Source organism: Rhinolophus ferrumequinum, chromosome 7, assembly GCF_004115265.2.
Source record: "Rhinolophus ferrumequinum isolate MPI-CBG mRhiFer1 chromosome 7, mRhiFer1_v1.p, whole genome shotgun sequence".
In the NCBI taxonomy this organism is placed as follows: Eukaryota; Metazoa; Chordata; class Mammalia; order Chiroptera; family Rhinolophidae; genus Rhinolophus; species Rhinolophus ferrumequinum.
The window spans coordinates 46,081,739-46,107,992 of record NC_046290.1 but is presented as its reverse complement, the minus strand read 5'-3'; the positions used below and the strand labels follow the sequence as shown (position 1 = coordinate 46,107,992).

Here is a 26,254-nt window from a genome sequence, read left to right as displayed (position 1 = left end):
AGCTCCCAGTTACTCTCTGAATAATGTAAAAGTAAAATTCATATTGTTTAATAGTTATTTCAGCTGGGGTTCATTCTAGGGAGCATTAAAACACTAGAATAGAGGAAAAAGTATTTTTTTGAAAATTTCTGAAAACTATTTAAGGAATGCAGCTACAACAGTACAGTACACTTCAGTACTAAGAATCCAAAATAGGTGTTAATAATAAACTGTGTTTCTAAAGCTAGCTTTGGTTTCTCTACGCATCTCAATTTAAAATTAAAAGGTAAGTAATTTTCTCTTCACCAAAACAGTTCAGTCATATGGTACCTGTATTCTCTAACAACGTCTTTGGTGTGTTGGGTCTGTTAATGATTTCTACAAGCTGGTGCAACACCATAGGAATATAAGGCTGCATCTCTATACCTAGATCATCCCCAAAAGAGAAAGACAAAACAAAAAATTCAATGTTAAAATACCAATTTTGTTCCATTTATTAACTGTGACATAAGCTATTTATGAAAATATATAAAGCTCATTTAAATTAAAAAAAGGCAATTACAAAAATATTATGACATCTAAATATTTGTAAGAAAAAGAAACTTACCCATTTGAATGGAGATTTCTCCAATAGCCCATGTGGCATTATTGCAGACTGAAATGAATTCTGGATTTAGGTTGGTTCCCAATATTGGCATGAAATCAGCTAGAAAAAAAATGTTTTAAAAACTATGTAGTAAATTTATCAATAGCAGTGTATTGTGCTTAAAAAAAAAATACTAAACGGCGGAAACTAAAATGTAGTCAAGAAATAGTATTTTAAAGATGTTGGTAATCTTTATCTTAAGAAACTGAAGGAGGCAATCTCTGAAATTTCATATGAAGTAGACCAGGAACATAATTTTGATATATTTCAGGTACCATTAAAAAGAGTTGGTCAGAGTAATCTCTCTTGCCATCAGACTGAGAAAGTTCAAACTAAAAGTGAGAAAAACACAATAAACAGAACTTCCTTCAAAGCTAGTTTTTCACACACACAATTTTTTTCTTTTTTTTTAAATCAATGATTTTGACTTTTAAAATTACTTTTACCCTAGAAATCAGATTGTGGTTTCTCAATATTATTTTTTACGTAAAATGAATGAAGGCTCTCAGAAAAATGTCTCAAAACAGGCAAAGGGCAAGAAATGTACCAAACAAACTTGGACTGTTTTGTTATATGAAAAAGGACTCAGTGCATCCATGCTCAAGAATCAAAAGTTAATTAATCATTAATTCATGGCACTCAGTTACTATCTTTTCATTTGTAACTATGTGAAGTGATGGATGATAACTTGTTGTAATCATTTCACAAAGGTTACATTAAGTTATACCACGTATCAATTATGTTGTATACCTTAAACTTATAGAATGTAATATGTCAACTGTATCTCAATGAAACCAGAAAATAAAAACCCCAAAGCACAACTGTATCAAATGAAAAGGGCTTTTTGGTCAATGTTTTAAACCAAGGTTTATTAAGTCATGTATTACAAACTATCATTCAAAATGATGGGATATAGAAATAAAGAAAAAAATAACCCAAATCCCATTTAAAGGATTTGACAGCAATTCAGGTTATGTTATTCAAGGAATCACTTATCTTCACAGAAGGCTAAAACAAATGCGATGCTCTTTAAAAAGAAACAAAACATTATTTACATTTAAAGTAAATTGTTTGAAAAGTTCACTATGATATCTGAACAAGTATGACGGTTTATCACGAGAAAACCTGATTATTATTTTTTCTAGGTATGTCTATTTAAAAAAGAGGCTATTCAAAAAATATCCATGAACTAGTATACAATACCAAGGCTTCAAAGGCAGGCATTTCCTTTATTCTAAATTAATACTTTTTCAACTTTTCTCCAGTCATGAATGCCTGACAAGCTGCTGAAGTGATGCTGAGTTCAAAAGAACAACAGGAGTTCCCATCCTGCCTGCTTCAATCAGAGCAGCTTTAACGAGTCAATGTACAAAAAATGCTGGCATTCCATGAAATTGCATTTTAATAATAAAAAACATAGCTGGTGTAAAAATAACGTTAAAAATATCATAGCAGTAGAAAATATTCCTACCTATACAAGGCTTAACATGCTGAAAGCAAGCTTTTGTCAGGTCACCCAACAGGGCAAAGGAACTCTGTCGAACTTCTGGCATTTTATCCTACAACAAATAAGAAGAAATTAACCCCAATGTGACACAAAGAACTAAGTTTTAATTCACTTTTAATTTAACAAGTCTCACCTGCATGCACTGATACATTAGTGTTAGAATGTTACTTCGGGCCACTAGCTGTTCAATGTTGCCTCCAAGTCCTTCAGCCAGGCCACTGAGCAAATCAAGGGCCACTATCATAAAATCTTTATCTGGAGCCTCATATTGATCTGGTTGAGCATTGTTCAGCTGAAATCAGACACAATTTTTTGAAAACTTACTTTGAATCAGTTACTGAGAAAGTTTGTATACATTATGCCTATCCTTAGAAAAATGTTTATGACGCCAAGAAGGGTGAGACATAAAATTTTTAAAAATACCATGGCTTGTGCAAGAGTCTTCTGTACTAGGTTTACACAACGCTGATACACAGGTTCACAGTATGGAAGGAAGCCAGACTGCAGGGCTGTGGCAACTGAAGATAGGCACTAGAAAGAATAAAGTATACAACAGGTAAAATTTCTGGGTATACTGAACATTATGGTAAAGGCTTGCAAGAGTACTCCCCACTCTAATAGTCTGCAATAACAGATTTATCTTTTCAAACATCTTCTTTGGATGCCACGCATTGCTGTTAAGTTTGCCAGCTGGTCAGGGGAGGTTTCCTCCGAAAAAAATGTAAAAAAGTTTCTATAATGAATGTTATCTTCAAGAACAGATTACTATATATTCCTATGTTTCCTCAAACATAAGAGACATGTTTACTTATCCTCCCATCCTGGTCAATGATGTGGGCATGTTACCGGGCATATTCTGAGCCCTTGCCTGAAATAAATCTATTTAGCCATAATAATTCATCTTGTTTTGTTGGGCCCAGAATTAGCCACTGCCCTAGGTCACAGTTTTTACTCCTCTGGCTAGGGACAATCCATGGCAGAAGTGGTGACCCCTGAAATGACAGGGGGAACAAGAATGACAATGACTGAACTAGCTCTACCAATATCAATTCCTTTAGGTTTAAATTACCACATTTGACAGTGTGTTTATTTAAATATCACATTACACTTCTTTTTGGTTAAAAAAGTATGTAGTATACATGGAAAAAAACATCAAACTGGACAGAAAAGACATAAAGTCCCTCCTTATTAGTATCAAGTCCCAATGCTATCACATATATGTGAGTGTATCTGTCTGCATACAATAAATCATATATAAAATAATTTAAGCTGTAGTTGACCTTTGAACTGTGTGGGAGTTAGGGGCACCGACCCCTCTCCCCCACCGCATATAGTCTAAACTCCACAGAATAACTTTACTCTCCCCCAAAACTTAAGTTGTTGCTTGGTATCTGCGGGGATTGGTTCCAAGACACCCCCATGGACACCTCCTCTATAAAATGGGTAGATCAATGTACCTAGTCAGCACTCTTCATCCATGGACACCTGAAATGTGGATTAAAAACAGTACAGTATTTACTGAAAAAAAATCCACATTTAAGTGAACCCGTGCAGTTTAAGGGTCAATTGTGTATTAATTATGGTATAGTATATATCTATATCAAGAAATGTTGTTACAGATAGATCCATAGATGCTGATATGGAAAGATCTCCAAAATAATTTATTATCAATTAAGAGCAGGTTAGAAAACATATATAATCCCTTGTCTACTTTAAAAAAAAAAAAAAAAGCCTAACACTTCCATTATGCTTTCTGTATTTAATAACATTTCTTAGTTTCGATGTTCTGTAAATACAGTAACAAGTTACATATTCATTCAGCATTTTAACAGAAATGGTTCAGAATGTAAATTTATTAACACTTTTACTTATCATCACACATACCCATTTTAGATTTGGACACGTATTTTTGGTGAAACACAGTTACATTAACTAAACGTTACCAGCTTAGCATACCTCAAGTAAAGGGAAGAGATCTTTATCTTCATCCTTTAACATGTTCCATTTCTGGATCAATGGAGGCATTAACATCTGAATATATTCCTGTTTACAATGATGAAAAACACATAAACCTCCAATATCATATGTAAACAGTCCATTTTGAGTCTAATAGTGTAAAATCATTACAGAACGCATTTTCAGCCTCATTCTTTGTACCTCTAAAATTTATTTTTTTGCCTTTTTAATTTATACAACCTTGTTCTATTTTTAAGTCATCTTATATTCTTTTTGAAACAAAACAGATATACCACTACATACAAATTACTTGATCACAATCAGGGATAATTTGTGTAAATTTTACTCTCTGGTGAATTTTTTTAGTCACGGGGCTTGTGACATATACCGTGTTTCCCCGAAAATAAGACCTAGCCAGACCATTAGTTCTAATGCATCTTTTGGAGCAAAAATATAAGACCCAGTCTTATATAATATAGTATATATAGTATAATATAATATATAATATTCCAATTCTCATTTACCTACTATGTTCCCCATACCTGGTAAGTTCCCCTGAGAAAACAAAGATGTCTAGACGTTGTATTCTAAAGCTGCAGTATTTATGAAGTGGTAGACACAAAAATACTTGGAATTAAGTAAAAGTTGAAATTCAGAGTATAAAACGTTTATCCCTTTTTCTTTAGTCACTCTACAAAGTGTTTTCCATTCATGAGATGCAGCTGTAATTTCCACACCAAGCACATATTTATTTTTTAATATTTAAAAGGTAAATACACTTGCTGCCTTTTTAAGATATACATTTCTAAAGTAATAAACACTAGTGTTCACATCTCTCAGAACATTGTAATTTTCAAATACATATTACCCTATTGATTGCTATATGTTTTTCATAATAGTTAATCACAGTCACTTACTGGTTTGTTTAAATGATGTCCTACTGAATCTGCTAATGTTCCTATGGCATCATAAAGAATGAGCAGGTTCTTATGCTGGTATTTACTAAACGCGAAGACCAAGGTATCAAGTATATAAGCAAGGTAAGGAACAAGTTCTGTACAAGCCTCCTCTTCTAGGGTAGCAAAGGCACTGTAATTAAAGAGAGAATACTGTTGCAGAGAAGCAATCGTCTATAATAGAAATAGAACACTAAGTCTATAGTTTATAGAACATCTATTTACACTTCACACGCCTCTCTTCCTACTGTACCACACCAGATGTGTATTTGTAGTTCTTTCCCATCCTCATCACCTCTTTCAGACGTAGCCTATGTGCATCTATTTAACTACAATGGTAAAATCTACAATTAAAATCTGTTCGTTCTTATATTTATTCAACCAACAAATTTATTTGGTGTTCACTGTTTATTTAATCACTGAGCGCTGGGATATAGCAATGAACAAAACAAAGTCCCAATTCTCAGGTAGCTAACATTCTAGTGACTGTTCCAGATTAGTAAGATTACAATTAAAACTTAAAAACTCTAATTTCATTTTACCAACGGTCACAAAATGACGATCATTTTTAACACCTGGTGTGTTTGATATACTTAGTGCGTTTATTACATACTTGAAAGTTGCTGAGAGATCTTAAGCACTGTCACCATGAAAAAAGAGTTACCTATGCTAATTATGTGAGGTGGTGAATGTGTTGATTACCTTGATCTTGGTAATAGTTCTACAATGTATATAAATACCAAATCATGTTGTATACTTTAAATATATGTAATTATTATTCCTCAATAAAGTTAAAAATGTTTCTCTAAGCCCCACACTATACACTTAAGAGTGCACGGTATACTTGTTATTACAAATTTGCGTTATGTATGGCTTATCTATTAGGACAAATGGGTAAGAAAGGGAAAAAGTTCCAGGATCTCAGTGCAATGGTATCAATTTAGACCTAAATTTGTCCTGACTCTAAGGTATATCTGGCTCTTCGTTTCTAAAATTAGGGTTTGTATTATCTTGTTCTATCAAGTCAGGAATTTCGTAAAATGATAGGCTTAAGCCATCTGTGAAAAGTCTTATTCATTAGCAAGTGTGAACTATTTATCTATTTCCTTCACAGGACTTACCATAAATTATAGTTGTTTAGTACTCCCTACTAGCCTGTAAGTTTCAAGATGGCAGGAACTTAGGCCCAGCATTCAGTATACGCCTAACGATTAGCAGAGAGCTAAAAAACAAGCTGAATGAATAAACTACAGGAAACCAAACACGGTCTATATCCTTCACCCACTTAAAAAAAATTTAGTGCTATTAATCACCAAAGCCCTCTGGTTCAACTTTCTTTTATCTCATTAATAATCAAAATTCTGTTCTAGATATTGTTGCTTCAAATCTGGGAAAGTCCAACTATATTTAAATTTACTTTCCTTTTTCAACGGCTCTTTTTTCCTATTAACAAAGTTAGTGGTAAAAGAAATTCTATTTGAAAAATTAAGAGCTATGCTTGGCAGGCCTTTTCACAACATAAAGGTTTGTTTCAAAAAACTGAAGTATTTGTAGCAATGCAACTAAATGCTGGTCTGACATAAAAACAAGATAGCCCCAAACTCAACTGAAAAAGCAGCTACTTAAATAGATACACTATGTGACAGACAACATGTCACTGTGGAGCTTCTGTGGAGTTACGGTAGTTGACCTGCAGACTAACAATGTGAACCTGCTCCAACTTTGTTATTGCTTTAAAAGTAGGACCCTTGCCATCACCACTCTAGACATCTGTGGGAATTAGGATAACAAAAGATAATTCTGTTATTACAGCTACTGAGAAAAACAGTTTAAGGAATAGCAAAACCTGATGTCTAGTTAGAGTCACATTTGGATTTACAAAATCATCAGGTGAAAGCTACAGATAACAAAAACCTCATTAATGGCTTAATACCAACTTTCCATCATAAGGTTGAAAATGAGTTTCTCACTGAAATACCCACTCCTTTCGCCCACAAAGAACATTTTATTGTGAATTTGTCCCACCTGCAGGCAGCTTCTTGTACTCTCTTGTTGCTATCCAGGATACGCTTTAGCAATTCTGTCATTAATGGCTTCAGGTACGTGTCTGGGGGCTGGCTGACTACCCAGTGTGCATAGCGGCTAAGAGTCCAGCACGTTATGGAACGCACAAGAGCCTTTTTATCAGAGAGGCACTGAATAAGGTGAGGAATGAGCTCAGGCAAGTATGGAATCATGCCTTGCATGCAACCTAGGAAAAAAAAGTAACAGAAATCTTTCAAACAGCGCTAAAATATGGTTAAAATTATTTCAGTTATTAAACCTATATATGCATCCATGAAAAATATTCAGATCATCTCCACTGCAATTAATATACTGTAATCTGTTCCAAAATTATATATTTAAAAAAAAAGTAACTAAAATGAAACCTAATGTATCTTCCAGTAGTGTTAGGAAAGCTTATTTTACTTCTGGTAACCAAATTATGACTTTCAGAAACTCCTGTAAAACGCTTCAATTTCTTATAGATAGATGTTTACAATTAGGACAGAATAATAATCCTTTATAGAGAATGATGACACACTTGATTCATCGTATTTCTTACACTCACTTATGGAACAAAGTTATTTTTGTAGGAATGGAAATGCTTCTGACATCACAGCTCTCAGTTCCCTTTATTATAACAGAAGAATCTGCAAAATATCGGGCTGATATTAGATGTAAACCTATGGCTGTTTAGTAAATAATAGTTAACTGGTTCAAAATAAATACTTGTCCTAAAATGGCTTTTGGATTCAAATATCCTTTTCCAGGTTATTGTAGATGATAGTCTTATTTATCCCATTATCAGCAACACAAGAGCAAAGTATATCAATTTAGAGTGAATAGTCTTGCTTACGGAGTATTAATTCCTTAAAGTAGCCTAGCATTAGTGCCTATTACGGACTTTCCAGTTCAAATTTGACTTAGACTTACCTTCAGCAATTGCTCCTAAAACCAAGATGCCTGATTCTTTAACAACCCATTCATGATGAAAAAGTAATTCTTTCAAAAGGGGCAAAATATGTGGCAAAAGCTCATCACGATACACATTTGCAAGAACATCTAGGGCAGCAGCAGAACATTTTCCTAAGGAAATATTTAAATCAGAAATATTATATTAACCTCTATTATCTTTTTGTTACATATATATAAAATGAGTATTTGTTGCATGTACAACACTTTATTCGTACCTCTACAGTTTTAAAGAATTCAACAGGCAGTCTGTCACATGAAAAAAATTCTATTAACAAGACTTTTATGACCAAGAATTATCAAACTAATTATAAATTGGAACAAAAGTCACCAGCACATTAAGCAAAAAATGTGCTGGAAAACCTTTTTTCCAGACTGAGGAACTATTAACTATGGGACTATATATAAATTTAGATTTCATTTAATATAATTTAGAAAAGAAAAAATTAAAAAGAACAAAAATATAATTAAGTATCCAAATGTGAACTAGGCATTACAAACCGTTAATACAGACTATTAGACAATGGTAAAATCCTTTTTTTAAAAAAGCTGTTATAGTTGTTATGAAAGTGGCCAGAAGTAACACCTTATTCATCAATAAGGGTCTTAATTATATTGTATGGTAGATCCATACAAATAATTATTATAGCCACAAAACAATGAAATCTATTATGTACTGACATAGAATGAGTTATATGATACATGGAAAAGAACTAGCAGAGGACATATGATCTGATTTCACTTTTGGAAAGTCAGCTTTCTATCCGAAAAAGAAGATATACATGTATTTTTCTGTACGTGCACAGAAAAACTTCCAGAATATAAATATGGGTGGGATGCAAAGAGGAAGTGCACCCCCCAATTCAATGTACCCTATTTTTGAAGAGCAATCTGCATCATACTCTTAAGTCGCCCTACCCTAAACCTGAAAGTAGGGATACACTGGAAGGTTAATTTGTGGTAGGAGGGAAGACCTTGGGTTCTCCTATGACATTTGGGTGCCAATACTAATGTGTCATCAGTACCAGCTACGCTGACCTTGGGCAAGTTTCTCTTTCTGCAGTTTCCTTGCCTACGTCAAGCTATTGGAAAGATTCCATTTGATGTGCACGCAAAGTCCTTGGCTTCATGCCTGGCACGTTTGGCACAACTGTTAGTTACAGGAAACTAAACAGGCAACAGAGCATTATTGAACCAAATGAGTTACAGAGTCCCAGCTGATGAGTCATGTCCTTAACCACTTCATAGTTACTGGAAATCCTAACACTGAATTACAGCAGTGGTTCTCAACTAGGGGCGATTTTGTTTCCCATGGGACATTTGGCAATGTCTGAAGACATTCCTGGGTCACAACTGTGCGTACGCTGGCATCTATTGGGTAGAGATCCAGGATGCCGCTCAACATCCTCTAATACACAGGGCAGCCCTCACAACGAAGAATTATGTGGCCCCAAGTATCAAGAGTGCTGAGGTTAAGAAACCATGAACTAGAGCTCTAAGAACCAGAAAGCCAGCAAGCACAATACAGGTGTCTAGGTTCCTCCCCAGAGTTATTTAATTAGCATGTGGCCCAGAACATCCGCTCAACAGTTGATGTGGATTTGCAGCTAAGGTTGAAAACTAACAGATTTAAAAAAGATATTTTGTAAGTTTGAATATGACAAAGCAATTTATCACAAAAAATAAGTTTATGTTAGGAAAACAAAAAAGGCTTGTGATCAATGTCAATGTTTCTATTTTATAGTATGAAAAAAATATATAGCCTTTTTAGAAATGACAGTTTAGAGATGAGAAGCCCTTTTAAGGAACAAAATGAATGTTAAGTATAAAAGAGCCATCATGGGTGGCTGGATGGCTCAGATGGTTAGAGCACGAGCTCTCAACAAGGTTGCCGGTTTAATTCCCGCATGGGATGGTGGGCTGCGCTCCCTGCAATTAAGATTGAAAATGGTGAATGGACCTGGAGCTGAGCTGCACCCTGGAAAAACACACTGTCCCCCAATATTCCCCAATAAATTAAAAAAACCAAAAGAGCCATCAGAAAAATGCAAAACAAAACCACGGTAAGATACCATTTCACATTTGCCAAAATGGTTGTAATAAGAAACATTAACTGTTGGCAATCATGTAGATAAACTAGAATCTTAAGACACTGCTGGTGGGAAAGTCAATGATGGAGCCACTTTGGAAAACAGCCTGGCAGTTTCTCAGAAGGTTGAACAGAAAATTTCCATATGACCCAGTAATCCCACTCCTGCGGATGCAATCAAGAAAACAGGCTAAGTGAAAGAAGCCAGTAACAAGGACTTCATATTGTATGACTCCATTTATAGGAAATGTCCAAATAGGCAAATATACAGACAGAAAATAGACTGGTAGTTGCTTCGGGTTGGGGGACTGGGAGAAAATGGCGAGTGACTGATAATGGGGATGGGGTTTCTTGTTGGGGTGATGAAAATGTTCCTGAATTTATTGTGGTGATGTTTGCACAACTCTGAATAAAGATATTAAAAACCACTGAATCGTACACTTTAATGGGTGAATTATATGGTATAAATTATTTCTCAATAAAGTTATCAATGCAGGTAACTGTGCTTTTCCCTCTCTGACTTACTTAGATTCCAGTCAGAAATTGTATCGTCATCATCAATTTCATCGTCATCATCGTCTTCCTCTTCAATTCCATCTTCATCATGCTGCTGAGCCACTGTCCTTGATCGATGGAAACGTGGCCTTATATCCTGTTCACTATCAGGAATCGTTTCATCCTCTTCAACATCACCCTTTGTTTCAAAGGGAAAATTTTGGTGATATTCATTATAAACTAATCACAAGTACATGAGTAAAAGAATGAGAATATCCAGAGATGGGGTCACCAACAGGATTCTCAACCACATGTCTTCACTTGTTCTTTGTGAAGGGGAGACTAGATTACACTACACCTGTTAGGTATCAGGTACTTTCAACCACATTATATTGCCTCGCATCCTCTGGTATAATCTAGATTACCTGCATATCACATTCAGATCATATTTAAGGTATTTTAAAATAAACACCAAATAATTGGAATCAACGGGAAATTAATGCTAACTCTGCTAGTGTCACCATCTAGTTCCAATTAAGCTAGAATCTATTACCACCCAAATTCATTATGTTTGCTTCTATCTTTGAACTCTATAGCATATCACAGGAAGTCTGTTTACATAGGGTCTATTCTAAATAAATGTTCTATTACTTGAATTCAAAGATTTACTAAGTCAATAAAAATAACCTTCCCTATTCACCAGCAGCGTTTCCTTACCTTAAGGAGGATAATATCTATATCTGAGTACTTCATGCCATTCACTAACACAGGAATCAACCTATAAAGAAAGAAGATCTAAAGATCAACAGAATTAAGAAGTCTTAAGAACCTTTTGTATACCAATACTAAAGAGACAACCACCACTAATATTATCTTAGAGAATTTTCTGTGCTGTCTGCCCTTCTCAAATGATGAATATTACTGATACATACCTCAGACCTTTTACACACTCATGCATGGGCTCCACTGGATGGAATCTCAGTGGGGTTAAGGTATTTGGCAACAGTGCTTATAAATAAAATAAATAGCAATTTCTCCCCTAAGAATTTATCCCAAATATGCCAACAAACATTCCCATTTTTTAAAAGACCAATGTTTTCTGATACAGTAACAAAAACACTGGAAACAATCTAAACGTGCACCATTTAGGCCTCGTTTAAAATAAATTATAGTAAAGTTAAAAACAAACAAAAACCCCAGGTATAAAACACATACAGCACATTCCATTTGAGTTAAAAATAGTGAGATTTCTCATGTAATTACTTGTAAACACAGACTATCTAGGAACTATATAGAAGAAATTGGTATCTTTGGAGAAAGGAGTTGGGTAGGTGAAAAAGGGACAAAATTCATCTTTTGTTTTATTTCTAAATGGTGTAACACTGTTAAAACAAGCATACATTCAGTATTTGTATTCCTTTCAATAAAAGAGATGAGAGTGAGTAATATATAGTAAGTCTAAAGGAATTTAGCCAAGAGAAATAATACAAAAATGAAAAGAGCTCTACAAGGACAAAGTGATTATATTATAGCCTTTGATAAAGTTAGGAAATTTAAACTAGTGATTATATTATAGCCTTTGATAAAGTTAGGAAATTTAAATTTCTACTAAGAAAACAGTTGAATGAATCAGGATATCACACCCAATCTGAAGTATTATGTAGTCATTAAACTAGAACCATGATATCTGTAAACATAAAATTCTAGGTATACTGGAATATTTATAATATAGTTTAAAAAACATTTATCAAAATACTAAGTAAGGGTCAAAAGACTAACTTCAGTTCCTTTTGTAGCTATGATAGTTTTAAGCTTTGACTGGTTTAAGCTTTGATGATTTTTCTCACTGGTCTACCACATACACTTAAAAGAGCGCACTGGGATAAAAGGTATGAGAACACTGGAAATATCTAACAATGTCCACAGTCCTCTGCTTCCAAATTCTACTTTCATTTGTTATGGATGGCTTGGGAAAAGTATGAATAGGCAAAGAAACTCATAACCATGAGTGCTAGTTGTGAGCTTGTAACAAGCACCTTCCTTATAACCTAGTGAGAAAAGTATTATAATTCCCATTTTACAGATGAGTAAACTAAGGCTCAGAGATTACATTATATCCACAAGGTCCTTAGTTTTACATAAACAGGGGAGTCGAATTCAAAACCAGTTTGGCTTGACTCCAAAGATAACGTTCTTTTCCTATACCAGATGTAAGAAGCTTTCACTCGCTATATTGTCTTGAGTCTTCATTGAGGCCTTATTTCAAACTGATATATATTTTAACATCAATTAAATAAACATGAATGAAACCAATTTTGAGTACAACTTAACTACCAATGAGATTAATTTTAAAAGCCTTCATTAACTAAATGAATGCTAATAGGGAAATAGAAGCAGTGGGATTTAAAATTTCCTGGATAGGGATAAAAGATGTGGGCCAGCCAAACTTTCACATATGTTCAAAGTTCTAAATTCTAAAATAGAAAGTTTAATAGTTATTTAACATTATAGCTGGCATAACATAACTAGATAATATTTGTAATACATAGAACCATATTTTGTAAGCTACAGGCATTTTGCAGGAGAACCAGGTACGTTTGGGTTACCAACAGTTAAATCATTTATGATCTTTAACAATTTTAGAAAAGTGGTGAGGACAGATGGCAGGCTGTAAAATACTGAAGTGTTAACATTCGGTGAGGTAAAGAAGTGAAGACAGGGAGCCCCATCTATTTTTTGAATCTTTTTAAGATGGAAGAAACTGCAGCAAGTTAAAAAGTTATGGAGAAAGAGGCAAGATAGAGGGGAAAGTTGCAAGAGAATATATCTGTCTGCTGGAGTGAGATCACGGAGGACCAGAAAACAATTATGCTATCCAAGCCCATAAATAGAAAGATTGGTTAGGAAGAGGACAACTCACATGAAAATATATCTTTAAGTTTTGGGGCAAGATGAAGGGTCACTTGTGTTCCCCAAAAAGGAGAAGTGCTCAAAATCAACAAAGGGAACTTCAGAAGAGTGATAAAGTTTTGAAACAGTTGTTCTAGTGAATTGATAAAAGCTGATCTAGAACAAGAAAAATCGGCAGACAGTGTGAAAGGTCCACTTGATGTTGAAGACCATGGATTTTTATAGCCAATCTTCTTGGCAGTGTAAATTTTCCCAACAATATTTAACAAGAAGCAAACACAGTTCAATTAATCCAGAGCAGGAGAGATACAGGGTAGTTGAGGGTTTACAGTCAACAATTAATTTATTTGTGGATCATGTTTGTGCCAGATCGAGAAAGAATAAAAAGATGTGCAGAAAATAAGGGACTGATAAAGCTGGGAAAGAGAAAAAAACAACAAAAAACAAAAGGGATACGAGAAAGGGATACAAGAGTTAACTGTGATCATGTGGCAATGACGTGTGTCTGATGAATCCAGTCATGCAAAGCAGCCCATGATTTTTGAATAGATCTGTTATTAAGCCTCATGTAGCCAACTGGAAACAAGACAATTTTAGTGCACCATCATGGAAAGGCAATGACATTAATACCAACAATGAAAGTTAAATGTGTGCTGGGCAGTGGGTTTACATGGCTTAACCACAACAGCCCCTGGAGATAGTAATAGTACTACACATGAATAAAGGTGGGAAAAGCCAAAATAATTTGGGGAAAAAAGAAAAAGAAACAAAGACCCTGCTTTACCAGATAACAAAATACATGATTAAATGTTTAATAATCAAGACTACTGGTTAAAAAAAGAACAGACTATATAACCCAGAAACAGATGAAAGAATTTAATGCTATCCATCCGTTACGTTAGTGCTTTCTATGTGAGTGCATATCAATACGAGATCTCATTACATATACAATTTTGATTCCTAAGCAAACATATTTTTTTGCTCATACTATAAAGAGTCTGGTTAACAGAGCTAGAAAACACAAGCTTTTTTAAAATCATGTTTTTTCTTTTTTTTAATCTCAGCATCAGATTGACATTGATATAAAAATGGTTCACAAACCAGTGGTTGGTTTGGAAGACGTAAGTCAAATCCAATTATGACTGGCATGAATTGTTTAATGTTTGCACTAATTAGCATGGCAAAATGGGAGTGCTGATTTTTTAGCCCACTACTATCAAATTCCTGCTTACTTTAAGGATATTTAGGTTTTATTAGTGTAATGCCAGGTTAAAGCACCTAGTTATAATTGTGTATTATCAGCAATATCTCTTAATGTGATAGCTTAGGTTTTCATTAATAGAAGCCCTTCGTTTTTTGTAAAAATTATTTGCTTATATGACTTTTAGAATTATACAATTCTATGATAAGAAATAAGTATATCATAAAAGTGAAATGATATACTTCTCCCCCACAAATTAGGGAGAAAAGGAAGACTAATATATGGATTCCCTGAAGAAAAAGAATCCACTAAGCACATTATGTTTCAGATTGACTAGAATATAGGTGGAACTGCTGCTTTCTTGGTGGAGAAAGAATTTATTGGAAAAGAAAGTTGACTATATAAAAATGAGAACATCTAAGTACTGTAATCATCTGAAAAAAAATATGACTTCACTAACACTGCAACATATTAAAACAAGTAGTTTTAATGAACAAGTTCTTTGTTCATCCAGATAGCTAAGATTAGAGAAATTATAACAGCTGACAAAAGCTGTGATAGGATGAGACACTGCTAATGGGGTATAAATTGATCTCACATCACTACAGAGAACAATGTGGAATATTTATGAAAAATCTTGAAACGCTTAGCCCTTTGACCTTGGTAAAAACCACTTCTATGAATTCTACCTGAAAGAAACAACCACTTATAGACAAAGACAGATGCTCACTCCAGGATTATTTGATTAAAAAAAAAAGGGCAAACAAAAAAATTGAACAACGAAACAGTCAATTATACATACATGGTATGCATACCACGATTATAGTACACGGAATAGTACATACATGGTTTAAAGACTAATGACATGGAAGAACACATACAACATATAGTAACTGAAGAGAAAACTACAAAACAGTATAATCAGAATTTTAAGAACTATAATTAGATGTCACGTTAAATGTTTTATATATTATCAAATTTAATTATTCCCCAAACACCCTGATTTGGTATATGGTACTAACAAAGAAACAAACAAACAAAAGCAACATATCAAAAACACTACAGTGATTACTAGCGGTGGTGAAAATCCAGATTTGAAGTTTCCTGCATTTTAGTTTTCTTCCAATATCCTGTATCACTCTATTTTTAAATGCAAGCATTACTTTTAGAATGATTGATTTGAATACATATATCAAATCATTACATTGTATACCTAATGTTTTATGTCAATTGTATCTCAATAAAACTTGAAAAACTGTATTTTAAAAATTGATCTAACATCATTCATTAAGACTGTTTAAAAACAGGCTTAACAATAGGTTAACCAAAAATTTCATAGCATAGCAACTAGTGGGAAATCTTTTTTGGGAAAAAACCCAGCAGAGTCCATGGTCAAATTACAAGGATTATAAAAAGAACTGTGCCATGAATTATCCAAAATTAAGTATAATTTAGAATAAACCATACTCACGTAATTTTAAAAAAATGTAATTGCCTCTTGAAAAAAATCTCTTTACTTATACCAACAATAAAATTAAGTTTGACTTCTGTAGAACTTAATTCCCTGATGGCAGAAGAGTGCAATATAAAAATGAGGAACCACTGTTAAATTTAAGAACAACGTAGCATTCACAAGAAGAAACACTTACTTAGGAAGATGCCTTACAAGTACATCTTTGCATATTGGTTGCTCAGCCAAAGTGAGCCAAAATTCACAGGCTTCTAAAGCCACATTTTCGTCTTGATCTTGGGTCCTCTGTAGCATGTACTGTAAACAAAGAAGCCTCAATATTAATTAGTTAAAATCATACAATTAAAATAAACCTAGTCTTATTTCAGCAAGTTAATGGTCCTCTGCTATGGCCTTCTACTTTATAACAGTTTTCAAACTGGCATTTGGATTCTCAAAAAAGCTTCCTATTTAAATTTTAAAATGCAGCCAGACTTAAGAACTGCTGTTTTAGAATGCTGTCTAATGAAAACTGTTCAATACATGTATTGTTTATCTGCTTCTGTATGGATGGATCATTTTGTTTTATGAAACTACTGAGATTTTAAAAAACGTATTAATAATCAAACATTAAGTCTTTGTAGAAACATCAAAATAAAAAACTCCATAAACCTTTCTTAAAATTAACACTCTCTTAATAACTACTCAAGCTGTCTCTTGCATGTATATCTTTCACACATTTAAAGAAATATATACATATTATACAACTACAAAAGTTAATTTTTTATAATTTGGAAAGAAGTAGTGACACTTCTCAGTGCAACTATAATTTGTAGTTTCCAACAAAATAGGTTTATCACGTCCTCTGAACATACCGAGACAAATTCACTTTTAGTTGGAGGAATATCTGACCCCAAATCTATCCAGAGGCATACTGTCTAACCCTCTTTAAAAAGCCCTTATATGCAAAAACAAAATAAACATAATCAAAGTCATGTATGATTTCCCAATGTACCTGGGACTGCAATTGAGGTCAACTGATGAATTCTTTGTCCATCCTCTGCCTGATTCAAACATCTCTCATGACAAAATATGGCAACCCAACAATTTTGACAGGCCAATTGATCCCTGTTACATTCCATACCATGTTCTACTACGCTGAGTATCGCTGAAGAATGAGCTGTAGCACTGTAAATTGGGCTCCCCAGATGTGGTATGGCCCTAGCAAATGTTGAAATGTCTTTAACTCCAAACTCTCTTGCTAAACTTTCAACCAACTCGATTCTTCTAAATACTTTACAGAGGGAATAGGCTCATCAGAGAACTGTCACTTGTCCCCATCTTATACTGCAACATATGCTTGCTTATCTCTATAATCATCTTTCCTAATGTTGCGAGCCTTCTTTTAACAGGTCTTACACTCCATCCTTTAAAAAAAAAAAAGATCTTCCCTCTTCATACCACATGGACCTCTGGAAGTGAAAAGGAGGCTCTAGAAACATACTATTTAATCCACTTACAAAGTTATATATTCAACTATACCCAATAATATGAAAATTAAGTGGTATAGTTTGACTCTAGCATTACTGGGTACTGCTCAAATTATTTTGTTCTAGTAATAATTATATCTTATTTATTCCTTCCTTTTAAATATGGCTAAACTGTGATCACTGTACTTAGGACTTCCTAGTAAAATTATCCTAATTGTATTTTAAAAGCTAAATGGTTTGTTGGAACTAACTATAATGGTTATGTATTTTCTACTCAGAAATCTCATTGTTACCATAAATCATAATTGATCAGATCAATTTTACCAGTAATGGGTAGAAAACTCTTAATGACACAAGAATATGCCACTTAATGTACCAGAGTTATATCGATTATTTAGTCTAACCCATATCTAATACAAATAATCTAAATATTTCCCAGTTATTTTGGTTAAAAGGTATATACCCCTTTAAATAACTTTTCTCCTTTATAACATCTTAAATCTCATGAAAGAAAAATCACCATAAAAATAATTTATCATTTTAAGATGATCTTAACTGTTTTTCATAGACCCCTCACGTGTTAAATATTAGAAAACAATGCTTTCACATTATACATTTTGTGCCCAAGATTTTTCTTGAGGGAAAGACGAGGCGAGAGCCTTTAAATGGCCTGTGTTACCTCAACTATATTATGCATGTGAGGAAGCAGGCGATCCATTCGAACTTCAAGCAACATCACAAGCGCCCGGCACACATTTTTCCGTACCTCTGGTTCTTCATCCCCAGCCAATGCAAAGAGATTCTATTGCACAAGAAACATTTTTTCTAGTTAAGTACTCCAATATATTAGAAAGCTTTATAAATAATAACCAGTAATCTGAAGTTGGTAACATTTAAACAACTCTAAGATATAGTACAAATAAAGAGTGAATTAATTGGCCTACAATGTTTTAGGTTAAAAAATAAGACAAATGTAGGATAATTGCCAAAAATTATGATTTTGGTATATGATCTGATAGAGTATGATTGGTTGTTTTTTGAGGTAACTTTTAGTTTGTGAGAGTATAATCATGTCATTACACGCAGGGCACTCATCCAGCACATCCAGTAGTAGAGACAATCATTAAAATACAATTTGATTTACTCTTCAAAATTACTGTCTGTCAAGAGATTATTCCTACCAACTCTGATTTTTAAGGTGGTAATAGGTGCAAGTTCTACCAAAGCATCAATAATTGGGAAATATATACTGAGTTTCTAAAGATTAACCCTAAACTGCTGTTGTTTATTGAGTCAACTACTGAGAAAATAAAAGTAGCAATCAATCTTATGCGGTTAACAAGTTTCTCAACAATGTTAAAAAAAAGTGAATAAACAAGACTATTTTGTTTAATCTTCACAGCTCCAAGATGTTGTTATTAAATTTTACAGATATAGATATGGAAGTTTAGATGTTAAGTTGCTAGCCAGTGGGGGATCTGAATCTGGTTTCCGTGGAATCATGAATAAGTCCACATTTATTTCACTATACCAACAAACCTCCAGTAGAAGAATAAGTTGTCTCTTGTAGAGGTTGCAAGTGGGGAAGTGTGAAGGAAGAACAATCAACTTTCCTTATCTTACTCCTGAGATTTTACTTTATTTGCAAACACAACACACACACACACACACACACACACACACACACACACAAAGCAGTAAAAAGATCATTAAAAAAATAAAATCCAATGTGCCCCATTGTCTTTTCCCAGGAAATCACAAAAATGTCTTAAAATGTTTGAACCCGAAATGTTACAAGAAAGGGGTAAGACAATGGAGAAGTTCAAATACCAAATATGACAGTCTGTGAAGTCTTGTTGTAGCATTTCAAAAACTTTGACTTCCCCAAGTCCTGCCTCTATATTTAATGCTTGCAAAACTCTGTAGTTCCTCTTTTAATTAGATATATTTTACAAGGTCAAAGAATACTCTTTTCCCAGAAGGTACTGCTTATGTTAGATATACACCTTTCATGAAAGTTGATGTTGTCTTAACCCAGCTTTGCTAAGGTATGTTAAGGACGTATATATATTAGCAACCAATATACCTTCCATCAATATTATCAAACTTAGCAAACATGACATCAGCCCCTGGTGAAAGCACTGATAATTGAAGAAACTAATGAATCCATTTATTAATTTACCAAGTAGTTACTGAGGGCCTATTATGTGTCAGGCATCTCCTCTTAATTAAGCTGTTAAAGAAGAATAGTAAGAGGAAATACCGTTGTAATTTCTAAAAATAATAATAGCAGTAGCTAACATGTAGAGTACGCACTCTGTAGCAGGCACTGCTCCAATTTATTTATTGCAAATAACTATAACAATCCAACAAGGTAGACCTATTATTAGCCTTATTTTACAGATGATGAAACTGAAATATTTGTTCATCAAGGTGACCAAGGTTAACAACTATTAAGTTGTGGGGCTGGGATTTAAACACAGGCAGTCTTACTCCAGACCTCTAATATTACCCACTACCCTCTCTATGAAACTAGCCCGAAAACACTTTGAGGCATAAAATTTATGCATCCGTAGCACCAAGCACAGTGCCTGATTCATAGTAGGTACTCAGAAATTAGAAAAAAACAAGTAAACGCCTGACTTTTCCCCCTTATAATTTTCCAACAGAAACACCAGACTGGCCTCTGACGGATTTTTTTTTAAGGAAAAGCTGAAATGAAATGGAGGTGCCTGACACATACTAGGACCTCAGTAACTAATTAATTTCATTTGATGAAAGTAAAAGTGAAGTGCTTAAAGAATTTAAAAACTCCTTTCACAATTGTTGTTATCAAGTGGCAGAAGTTCTGAAAAGGAATTCTACTGCTTAGGGTTTATGGCCAGAAAATTATGCTCTTATCTTCCTGCTTTTAGCAAATGTTGAAAATGTCTTTAGAAATACTTGAGATTTAAGAGCCAATTTTCCCCCGACACTTCTAATTTTATAATGGAAAGAAACCAAGAGAAAAACAGAAGTACAGCATGTCCTCGAATGTTGTTTTGTTATAACATTGATGAGATGCAGTAGGAACTTACTCTCATTTTTATCAATTAGCCTGTGGTAAAACTGGTTTCGTTATACTTTCTTTTCCTTAAAGTCACAGAATATATTGACAACGTAAAGTGAGGATTTACTATCCTGTCCTTTTAGTCTGTGCCTTCAGATTCATTGTCAAGTTAAATTTATTCAATCACACCAATGAATGTTTTATGTTTCAAATGAGCTGGGAGATTTAATTTCCATTTGCAATTAAACAGTATATTGAAGCAGAAATTTTTATAGTGAACATATTAAACACACTACAATGAATGTTTATATCATGATACAAGAGGAAAAATCAGTAACATTGTTCAAGTTTAGTTATAAAAGCAATTAACATTTTCTAACCTTCTCAAAAACAAAGGGGGAGGATTAATCTTACCTCAATAAAAGAATCAATGTGCAACATTAGAGCTTGAGTCCTACTGATGATAAACTGATTGACACATGCGACAGCGTGAGATCTAGAAACAAAATTTAAAATTTAACATATGCTCATCACATCTTTTTTTCTATTTATAGAAGATTTGGTAAGAACTTAAACATTCCTTCACAAGAATATTATGGTATATGTATAGCCACACACACACACTCACACCCCAAAAAGAGTTAAATTTCTCCGTGTTTTAACAAAGAATATGAATATTAAGTGAAAAATGCAGCTTGCAGAGCAACGTTAGTGCTCTATGAAAGTAAAAAGTGTCTGAAAGGACATTTGCACATTTTTCATAGTGTGTATCTCTGAAGGGTGGGGGCATATCAAAATTTATTTTATATATCTACAGATTTATCTACATATTCCTTTTGACACTAAAAACGGGAATAGTCTACAGTTTGTGTTCTCACATAACCAATTCAATTCCACAGTAATTATTAATGGCACTACCTTTACAAATATATCCATAATCAAATCACTTACTACCCTCCACTCTTCTCTATTCTAAATCATGATCTCCCAACAAGGATTACTCCAATAGGCTCTTACTGGTTTTCTGACTTCCATGGTGCCAAACGCCACTAAAATCTGTTTGACACACGAATAAGATCACATTAAATCCTTGCTCAGAATGCTCCAATAGAACAATCTACTTAAAAAGTTTTTAAGTAGGCCTTAAAAACTTAAGGCCTCTGTGGCAGCTTCATCCCCACCTCCCCCAAATACAATCTTTTAAAATACAAAACCATTCTTAGCTCATAGTTCATGGTCATGGCTGGATCTGATCCCCGTAAGTCAGTTTGCTGACTACTAGCCTGGACATTACACTATAATGTGGCTACTCTCTACCCCTCTGAACTTCATTTCCTACTACGCTACTTTTTTTTTCTTCTGTCACCCTAAAAGGCTTGTTCCTAACTGCAGGGCCTTTGTCCTTGTTCCTCCCTCTTAAAACGGTCTTCACCTTGATCTTTAAAAAGACATGCTACGCTACTTTGTTCAGGGTCTCTGCACAAATATCACCTTTACAGAGAACCTTCCATACAAAATACTTGTGAATCACTGTCTAACCCCTTATTCTCATTTTCCAAAGTATTTATCATGAAATTATCTTTATTATCTATCCTGTTTGCCTCCTCTTCTAATAACCCAACAGAAAAAAGAACAGAAAGTCATCATGTAGAGCCAACAAACATGACAAATGTTCAACATGTTTCATGACAGAGAAGAAAACCATCAAGACCATAATAAAATAATCATTTTAGATCTGTTTGATTGGCAAAAAAATGTGACATTACTAAAAGCTGAATATGTGTACCCAGAGAATATTTTTGTTAATAAAGAGTATAAGTTAATGCAACTATTTTGGAAAACAGTTTGATGTTATTTCCTTGAGTTATTCATTCCCATGCTGTTTCCCAGAAATTCCTTAAGATTTTATGTCTTCCTAAGAGAAACTCTTGAAAATAGAAAAGAGCATACAAATGTTTTTAGTAGCACTAGCCACAATAGCAAAAACCTGGAGGCCACCCAAAGGCCAGTGAGTGGGAATACCTGAATAAATTGTGTAACTGTCATGCAAAGGAATAGTATACAGTAGTCAAAACAAATGAGCTATTGTGACACAATAATATGGATGATTTTAGAAACATAATATTAAATTTAAGAAGTCAAAGATTAAATTTTGTATAATACTTTTTATAAAGTTAAACAAATTATATATATAGTAGTATATAAATTTTACACATGTATGCAATAAAAACTTTTTTAAATGCAAGAAAAGGATAAAGTTGGGATTAGACATAGGTTGTTATCAAGGAGTTAGCTTTTATTTTGGGTGGTGGATTTGAGTACTTATTATTGAAAATAACTAGTAAGTAACTAAAGACTAAATGGAAGTGGGAAATGATGAGAATGTGTCATGAGCTAAGAATCATAACCCAATTTATGTACTGCTAGTATAACTAAAAAAAATAAGATGGATTTGATTTTTAAATTAAGTAATATGATGAATAAAACTATTTCCTTTGCCTCATTCTACAGTCTCAAAGTCCAACAGTTATTTTGAGAGGAAAAACACTTTTATAGTAAATACCAGTTAAACTGTATTAATAAGGTATTAAGAAATATTTTAACAGTGTGTACAACAGAATCTCAAATGGGTAGTAATGAACATTTACTGAATGGAAACATTTCTGTACGGGTGACCTCTACCTAGTTAAGTTTTAAATACATGATCATCTACAGAAATGTACTAAAATTACAAAAATATTTTGAAATCCAGTAATGGTGTACCAAATTACCAGGAATATGTTTTTTGGATTTTTCTTTTAATTGCTGAGAATTGGTCACAAAAAAGTGAATTTCTTAGAGGTATGCAAATCATCACACTTTCTTTCATCACCTTAGTTGAAATGTTAAAAAGGGGTCACTTCCTAGGGAATGTGAAGTCCTCTATCTATTAATAGTTACCTATGCCAGCAAGAGTAAAATTTTATTTTGAAAATGCTTATTTATTTGCATGACACCACAAGTAAGCATCTATTAAGTCTCCACTGAGAGTTTAACTTTGTATTAAGCACCACTCAAGATGAAAAATAACTAAAATTAAATCAAGTTAAAGAATAAGAACTGAATAAAGAATTTAAGCAAGAAAAAGATTCCCGATCACCCTCTGGTCACATTGTTGAAAGCATAATCCTTTGGAATATAGCTTGGAATTTTGAAGCAAGCCCCAGTGGGCATCTGAACTAGTAGTTACAGCCTATATACTAAACTTCATGCAGTGGGATATCCCTGAAAGGTTCTAAGAACTGCATTCATTTTTACTTTAAATAGCAATGTGATTATTTTACATAAAAGCATGAAGCACTGACAACTGTAAAAAAACCAAAACTCAAAGTAACTGACAATCAAAATAAAACACAATGATTTTCCCACAGAAACAAGCAAAGCTGAAGTCAGAAAAAAATATGTATCATTGGAGGGGAAAAAGAAGAGTACAGCAGACTGGGGAACTTTTGGTGAAGTTAGTCTCACTTCAGTGTAATGAAGGCATCGTGACCATTACAACTTGATAGGACAACTGATAACATAAATAATCAAAGGCTAACTTAATATTTGAAATATAATGATACTTCAACAATTATATGCTAGGCACTGTTCAAGGCACTAGGGATATAGAGGAAATAAAGCAGACCAGGCTAACTTCAGGACCAGCCAACCAGGCTTACTCTGTGATTTCAGAGTGTACTCAAAAATCTTTCCACCTTCAGGCATAAAATGTTTTTTATAATTAAAGGTACTTATACTTGGCAAGATTCATGAATTAAAAGAAACAAAAACAACCTCTCTCTCCCACACAAAACCTCAAAACACACTGAATCTTAGCCTTTCACAAAGGGCCTTAAAAGCATGACTGTTAACCATTACAAGTGTAATTAACCATGTAGAAGGTAGAAAACTGTCACATTCAAAGAAAATTTCATCAGGCCTTGTTATTAAAAAAATAAATTTCAATGATCAAAATTCACCTTTGTGGGAACATCTACGTACGATCTTTTGCTAGTCATAAAAATATTAAATGCAAAGATAAGGAAGTAGTCAGACTTACATCAGAGTTTATAAATTAATTAATATTGGCTGTATAGATACCTTATTTTTGGACTACTGTGCTTAAAGAACTGTAAAAATTTTGGAATCATGATGTTGAGAGGACGATCTAAAACATCACTATCTAAAATCTCAGCAGAATCTTCACATATCTTCTGAAGGGCACCAAATGCTCCCTGTAAAAGACATTTAAATTAATTAAAAATGAAGCCATTTTAAAAATTAAAAGCAAATCAAGAGGAGCATTTGAGATCCTGCTCCCAGCATATGTCATCAGGTTTGGCTCAAATAAAGTCTGATAAAAATTCGAAAGAAAGAAAGAAAGGAAGAAAGCAAGCAAATTGAGGAACACTGACTAATCTGTATGGATTAATGTTCTCAGCCCACTTTTAAGATATATTATATCATTGAGTTATTTAAAATCTCAGTTTAAATATGATTTTTATTTTAGCATTAAATGACTTAGAATTAGTAGATATTTTGGTTGGAGAGACTGTAATATCTAATTAAAAAACCGAACTTCTCTTGAAATGTTCTTGCCAATTTTAAGTCAACACCAAGTTTTCTCTTTTAAATAGTACCGGGTTGTTCAAATTAAATGTAAAAGTCCATGTTTATGTATAAATGTATTTAACCATTGCACCACCTCTCTTTTTGAAGCACAAAAAAAGGTCTTAAGTATTATTAAAAAATTACATTTAATGTAAACCATTCATTGGGTAATAGTGACAAAATCTGTTAAAAAAGGGCAGACAATTCAAATTGGCAACTATTTCCCTACAGCCATTTTCATACCAAAGGGCTAAGCTACAGCTCTGGTACACAAACTGTAGCCTAGTAGTTACCCTTACCTCTTCTGTACTTCACTTTTTATAATTCCACCTCGGTGCTTATTCTCCGTAGTACAGTTAATTTAAGAATAGTGTTTCTTTAAAGTAGTAGTTCCTCCACAATTTCAGGGTTATTACACTTTACTTTCACTGCAATGATTTCAAGTTTTTCCCCCAAAATGTGTCAAAAATCCAAAAGAAGTAAAAACTTGGTATTTTGACTTTATACATTTAAAACATTTTGAGCTGCTTTGTATATAAATGACATTTTTATCTTAAATCTTTGTCACATGGTAATAAATTTACCATTATATTGACTTTTAGCAAAAAATACTCAAAACATACTAAGTGGCATCAATTAGATAGTGCAAGCCACAGGAAAACATATCCGAATGTCGCAGCAAAAGAGTTAAATTTTTTGTTTTTGGAGAATGCTTCCTTAAAAATTTGATATGCTTTCCGTTATACCAAAGCACTACTTAAATTTTAATCAACTGTTACCTGATTGTTAAATATTATTATTTCAGTTTTTCTACAATCTTATCAGTGATATCCAGGCATTACTAGAAAATGTATATAGGAGAATGCAAATTTTCTTTCT

The 26,254-nt window shown here is 33.5% G+C and overlaps 1 protein-coding gene across 2 annotated transcripts in view; it reads right to left on the bottom strand.

Annotated features, from left to right (window-relative positions):
- Nucleotides 1-26,254, bottom strand: part of TNPO1 (transportin 1) — a 74,856-nt gene that overhangs the window by 12,284 nt on the left and 36,318 nt on the right. For both annotated transcript variants that reach the window (XM_033111019.1, XM_033111020.1), the window contains exons 6-20: nt 24,866-24,999; nt 21,158-21,239; nt 18,374-18,496; nt 16,404-16,522; nt 11,361-11,421; nt 10,674-10,842; nt 8,021-8,173; nt 7,070-7,295; nt 5,006-5,177; nt 4,089-4,175; nt 2,556-2,663; nt 2,266-2,424; nt 2,097-2,184; nt 587-685; nt 310-405 (exon numbers count right to left, since the gene is read on the bottom strand). In XM_033111019.1, coding sequence (XP_032966910.1) covers nt 310-405; nt 587-685; nt 2,097-2,184; nt 2,266-2,424; nt 2,556-2,663; nt 4,089-4,175; nt 5,006-5,177; nt 7,070-7,295; nt 8,021-8,173; nt 10,674-10,842; nt 11,361-11,421; nt 16,404-16,522; nt 18,374-18,496; nt 21,158-21,239; nt 24,866-24,999 — 1,876 coding nt within the window. The remainder of the gene's footprint in view (nt 1-309; nt 406-586; nt 686-2,096; nt 2,185-2,265; nt 2,425-2,555; nt 2,664-4,088; nt 4,176-5,005; nt 5,178-7,069; nt 7,296-8,020; nt 8,174-10,673; nt 10,843-11,360; nt 11,422-16,403; nt 16,523-18,373; nt 18,497-21,157; nt 21,240-24,865; nt 25,000-26,254) is intronic.